The sequence below is a fragment of the Ananas comosus genome, unplaced genomic scaffold (assembly GCF_001540865.1).
Source record: "Ananas comosus cultivar F153 unplaced genomic scaffold, ASM154086v1, whole genome shotgun sequence".
NCBI classification, from domain to species: Eukaryota; Viridiplantae; Streptophyta; class Magnoliopsida; order Poales; family Bromeliaceae; genus Ananas; species Ananas comosus.
The window spans coordinates 8020-13980 of NW_017891705.1; the positions used below are offsets into that span (position 1 = coordinate 8020).

General features: G+C 42.9%; 2 protein-coding genes and 1 long non-coding RNA gene across 3 annotated transcripts; 2 read left to right on the forward strand and 1 right to left on the reverse strand.

The window, feature by feature from the left end:
- The first annotated feature begins 391 nt into the window (after positions 1–391).
- On the forward strand, positions 392–2751 carry LOC109705092 (small heat shock protein, chloroplastic-like). Its single transcript, XM_020225856.1, has 2 exons — positions 392–734; positions 2162–2751. The coding sequence occupies exons 1-2, from the start codon at positions 482–484 to the stop codon at positions 2632–2634; spliced, it is 726 nt and encodes a 241-aa protein (XP_020081445.1). The 5' UTR covers positions 392–481; the 3' UTR covers positions 2635–2751.
- Positions 2752–2886: 135 nt separating this feature from the next.
- Positions 2887–4856, forward strand: LOC109705091 (oxygen-independent coproporphyrinogen-III oxidase-like protein sll1917). Its single transcript, XM_020225855.1, is given in 3 exon segments — positions 2887–3875; positions 4212–4577; positions 4579–4856. Coding segments are annotated over 3 exon segments (1407 nt in total). The 5' UTR covers positions 2887–3048; the 3' UTR covers positions 4793–4856.
- Positions 4857–4995: 139 nt separating this feature from the next.
- LOC109705093 lies at positions 4996–5955 on the reverse strand. The gene is made up of 3 exons (XR_002214618.1): positions 5769–5955; positions 5629–5703; positions 4996–5427 (listed from the first exon to the last, which is right to left on the reverse strand). It is a non-coding gene; the product is annotated as an uncharacterized LOC109705093 (long non-coding RNA).
- Positions 5956–5961: the final 6 nt, after the last annotated feature.

Sequence of the window (5961 nt, forward strand, 5' to 3'; positions counted from 1 at the left end):
TAACGGGCACTAACACGGGGTTATTTTTGAATAATTGGAGAAATATACGAGGAGTATATTTGAAATTAAAAAAGAGTAAGAATATATAAGATATTTCAGAAGTTTTGAGTGATATATAAATAATTATCCCCTTTCTTATATATTATTATAATATCGCAATGGAAACAGGGCCACGGATCCCAATAAAAATGGGCCGAATGTGGGCCATATTGGGTCGGCCCAGCAAATCTCAAACAACGCCCGAGTCCAACCAAGACCAATGACTCACACGTGCCTGGCACGTGCTTGCTCTGTCCTCCTCCGGCAACGTACAGAAGACTCCCGAGCGTCTCCAGAGCCTTCTCGAAACGCACCCTTTCCTCTTCACATATTAAGATATATATATATATATACACAGCAATCTCCCTACCACATCGTCAACAAATTGATCTCACGTATCATCGTTTATTTAGTCTTGCTTCTGGAAACAACATCTCCATTTATGGCTTTCGCTCTCTCCAACCTCCACAGCTTCTCTATCCCTCCTCTCTCGTCCCATAACAAGAAAACCAAGATTTCGCACAATGGAGTCCCATTCAATGGAGTTTTTCTCTCGCCGAGTAAGTGTAAGTTAGCCATTAAGGCCATGGCTTCGGAGGGAAAGGAGAGCTTGGACCACCTCCAGAGAGCCTCCAAAGCGAAGAATCTGCAACAACAGATTCCTAAGAGTAGGATTGTTCAATCTCCCCCGCTCGGTAAACCAATCTCTGTCCCTTTCCTTCCTTCTTATTTTGCCATTTCTTTCCCTTTTCTTTTCTTTTCCTTGTTGGGGTTAGAGAAATATAGCTGAATGATTGTTTTACATGTTGTTAGAATGATAATAAATACTTTTCGTCTCCACTCAAGATGTTTTAATAGATTCAGGATATGAAATTCGAATTTAGAACTTTCTCTTTCGATATCATATTAAAATGTAAGCTAAATTATAGAAATTTTTTTAAATAAATATTCGTTTTCTTACTTTTTTTTTTTCCTTTCATAATTTTTAAAAATTTATATTTTAATATTTTAAATGGTTAGATTTAGCCTTCTCTGTTAGGTCATTAATATTCTATTTATTTCTTATAATTTATACTGAAAATAATTTTTAAAAATAATAAAAATTATATATATTTGTTTTTATAGAAAAAATAAAGGTAATTTGATTATTTTGCCATCTCTAGTAACATCGTACTCTTTTGAAAATATTTATAAAATTTTGAAAAGACAAAATATAAGTTTTTAGAAATTAAAAAAATAAAAACAGAATTTTTTTTTTGTAATTTAGCTTAAAATATATGAAATAATTATTACTCTTTGATTTCTGGATGCATTGAAATATATTCAACGGGAGATCTAGTGTTTGATCTAGTGTTTGTTCGACTTCTAGTATCTTTTAACCTTTCTATTGTATTACCGACCGTCTCTAGAGCAAGTGGTAAAAGATTTGATGGTTGGTATTTCAGACCCAAGTTTGAATCCTAATTGATTCATATTTTTCAGCTAAATTTATTTCTAAATAAAATAAACGAAGCGGATAGCATGTACCTATCTCTCTTAAAAAAAAAAAGAAAAAAAAAAACAAACCTTTCTATTGTATTGCTACTGAGCTTAACGAACCCCAAAAGTACAAATCTTTCCCTCTCATCACCGCAGATTTTAGCACTCACTGAGAAAGGAGAGAGACCCTGTCTAATTCACTTTATCGTAATTCTTTTTTTTTTTGGGGAAGCAAATTAGTCCATAGTTTATGATGATTTCTTCTTATTTGGAAAGATGTCGATAAGTGTAAGCAAATCAGATGAGTTGAAATTTGAGTTATCAATACATAGGAAGATGATGATCCAAAAAGAGAAATGCGTTGTTCGCCTTATTTATAGGGGCCTGTTTATCTATTCCCAAGTTCCGAGACCATCTTAAATTATATGAACGAGCTAGTTAAATCTTTTACTGTATCTAAGCGAACATATTAGCAGTTCATAAGAACAGCATTCATGAGGCTCTATAGTAATACTACCACAAAATATCTCAACTTTGAATCCAGTTCGCTTGAATTTACGGGATGGCAAATCAGTTCAATTCTCCCTTGCAAGCGTTACGTAACTAAAATCTAAAACTTCGTTGGTAAATTCCTCGATTTCAGGTTTGTGGGACCGATTCCCAACAGCGAGGACGGTGCAGCAGATGATGGATACAATGGAGAGGATAATGGAGGACCCCTTTGCGTACACCGCCGTGCCGGTCCCCTCGTCCGACGAGGTTGGCAGCGGCGGTTACCGGAGGGGGAGGACGCCGTGGGAGATCAAAGAAGGTAAAGAGGAGTACAAAATGCGGTTCGACATGCCCGGCATGACGAAGAATGATGTGCGGGTGTGGGTCGAGGAGAACATGCTCGTCATCAGGGCAGAGAAGCAAGTCGATAAGGAAGCGGCAGAGCAGGCTGAGGGGGAGGAGGAGTGGCCGGCCAAGAGCTTTGGAAAGTACGGCACCAGGATTGCGCTGCCGGAAAAAGTCGAGGTGGAGAAGATCGCGGCGGAGGTGAAGGATGGAGTGCTTTATATAACGATTCCGAAGGCTTCGGCTTCGAGCAGGGTTGTAGACATCAGTGTGCAGTGATAGTTCCGCAAATTTCTCGGCGGTCTTTTGCTTTTCTTATATGTGTAATAATGCTTCAATTTTGTGCTGTAACTAACTAGTTGCTTGAATTGGATAAAACTTGGTTTTTTGTGTTCATCTTCAGTATTCTAATGTGCTTGTGTTCTCCAGTGCTGACTGCACTAGATAAGTTCTCAAACCTTTTTAAGGCTTATATTGTATCAATCCTTTGAAGCCAGGCTGCATTAGGTGCATACCTTGTTTCGCACAGACAGCTCGTATAAATAGAGTAAATATTATGATATATCCAACTGTAGAGAGCAGTGTAATACTAATTGGATGGACTGACTATATTTAAGCCTGAACTCCTCCTCCAACCTAAGTGTGGCAGGCATAAGTCTCTTCTGCATTCCTGACTTACAGCCTAACCCAAGAATGCTGAGATACGCCACTCCCCTCCTCTTCTCTTGTCGCATCCCGCCTTCCATCAAAACACTCGCTCCACTTCCCAGCCTCTCTTTTTTACCAATTCCCGATCCCAAACGCCCGCCACCTGTTTGTAGATATTCCTCTTCCACCTGCAATTCTCCGAACCCGCCTCCTCCGCCCCCCACCTCCGCTTACGTACACCTCCCCTTCTGCCGCCGCCGCTGCCACTACTGCGACTTCCCCATCCTCGCCCTCGGCTCCTCCGCCGCCGACGCCGCCGCCGGAGACGACGACGACGACCCGCGTATAGCTAACTACGTGCGCCTCCTCCTCCGGGAGATCGAGGCCACGCCCAAGCCCGGATCCGGCGACGAACCACCTCTCCAAACGGTGTTCTTCGGCGGGGGCACGCCGTCGCTCGTGCCCCCGCGCCTCGCCGCCGCCGTGCTCGGCGCCCTGCGCGCCCGGTTCGGCGTCGCCGCGCGCGCCGAGGTGTCGATGGAGATGGACCCGGGCACGTTCGACGGGGGGAAGCTGAGGGAGTTCGTGGAGCTCGTGGGCGTGAACAGGGTGTCGCTCGGGGTGCAGGCGTTCCAGGAGGAGCTGCTGCGCGCGTGCGGGCGCGCGCACGGGGCGGCCGAGGTGCGGGAGGCCATCGGGATCGTGCGGCGGTGCGAGGGGCTGGAGAATTGGAGCATGGATCTGATATCGTCGCTGCCGCACCAGACGGCAGAGATGTGGGCGGAGAGCATGCGGTGCGCCGTCGACGCGCGGCCGACGCATGTCTCGGTTTATGATCTGCAGGTGGAGAAGGGGACAAAGTTTGGGCAACTGTAAGTGGTTCTAAAAAATTCTTGCCCTATAATTGAATAGAGTAGAGTGGCATCTTTAGTAGTGCGTTGGACCATGCAATGTTCCAGTTCCAAAGGTATTAGATTAGTTTAGCGCGAGGATTGTCACTCGTGCCGATAAGTCCGTGCCGCTCGTGTTGATAGCACACTGGCATGCCCTGTGCCAGCGGTATCGAGGCAATTCTTGATGCCGGGGACGGGATGATTTTCTGTGCAATTCATAGAACTCTCCAATTTCAAAAGGAAACTCAAGTTAGTTAGTCCAAAACTTCAAATTTTTGATATTCTGCACCAATGATTGTACCTTGGTGTTGACAGATACACTCCGGGAGAGTTTCCTCTTCCGACAGAAAGCCAGTCGGCGAACTTCTACAAGATGGCTTCTGAGATGCTCACAGCAGCAGGTTACAGCCACTATGAGATCAGCAGCTACTGCATGGAGGGATATGAGTGCAAGCACAACCTCACATACTGGCAGAACAAACCTTTCTACGGGTTCGGCCTCGGATCAGCGAGCTACATCAACGGCGCCAGGTTTTCGAGACCGCGAAGAATAAAAGAGTATGCAGAGTGGGTCCAAAAGCTGGAAGAAGGGGCGGTGAATCATGAGACTAGCAATGTCGAAGTGAAGGATTTGGCCATGGATGCTGTGATGCTTTCTCTGAGAACAGCAAGAGGACTGGATGTGCAAAGCTTTCAGGCCTTTTGTGGAAAATGGGCTTGTGGTCGCCATGGACGAAGAGCGAGGGACGATCCCGCCCCGAGATTTTATTAAGTCGCAGATAAGTTCAGACAATGAACTAGAGGATAGAGTCGCGTTCATTCGATTGAGCGATCCGGACGGCTTCTTGCTGTCCAATGAGTTGATTTCAATTGCATTTGGGGTTATATCCCCATAACATCAATTTGTTATTTTCTTCCACAATTCTCAGCAAATAAGTTCTACAATAATATTCAAATTCAGTGCTGTTGCTGTGCAATTGAATAAAGTTCTAAAACATAGAGAAAGCGAAGTTCTACATTATAGTTGAATAGTTCTTCAATTATTTGCTGGTTCTGTGCTCTTTCATCTATGTATTGATAACACATAGTTACAAGGTAGTTGCCAAATTAAACTTTTCACTGCTGAACAATAGAAAGCAAAGACACCGAGTTTCCAGATGACGAAAATTCCTTTCTAATGAGGAAGAAACTAGAATGTACATGATTACATGATAAATCTAGTTGAAATCTCAAGACATCGGTAAATCCTTGCCCAGACAATTCAACAATGTCATGAATAGAGTTACATTGTTACAACATGGGAACGAAATCCACGACATGTCTGCTGTGCAACTGGACCTCTCAAATTTCAACAGGATCAAGGCTTTACTCTTTTGAGCATGTGTTTCACCAACTAGCAGTGGTCGAGGACAACTTACGCACCAGGCCGAAGCGAAAAGAAGTAATTGCAGGAGAGAATGGAATAAATCAGCTTTACAACAGCAAACTCCACTTGTTTAGTGTGCCGTCTTGCTTCGTATATGCAAAGTGGCTAAGATAACGAACAAATAATACATCTCGTCATATTACTTGAATATAATTTTAACTTGTTAGTACGCTATGTACAATATGAAGACTTTTCCTAACACGAACAATTAACAAGTTTGATACACAGTCAAATAATTGAACCAAAATCAGTGCAAATATCAGGATGCCTGCAACACACGCGCGCACAGAGAGAGAGAGAGAGTACCACTATTATGAGGGCTTTGACTTACGCCCAGCTTTTGAAATGCGTTTCAGGTCTTGGACACCCTTTTTCATTTCCCTGTTGGAAGAAAATAGTATCAGAGCACCATCGATAAAATTTAAAGTCTTGATCTTAATACATACCTTCGATACAAGTAAACGAAAAGATAGAACAGCGGCACCAGCAACATTGTCAATACGCAAATAGCAAAGTAAAATATGTTTGTATGCTTCTGCATAGACAAATGGAGATAAAATAGTAAGTAAATATTAATAGCAGAAGCTTATGTTTCCTAAGTTTATGCTTATTGCTTACATTTCATTTTGTATCTCTTAC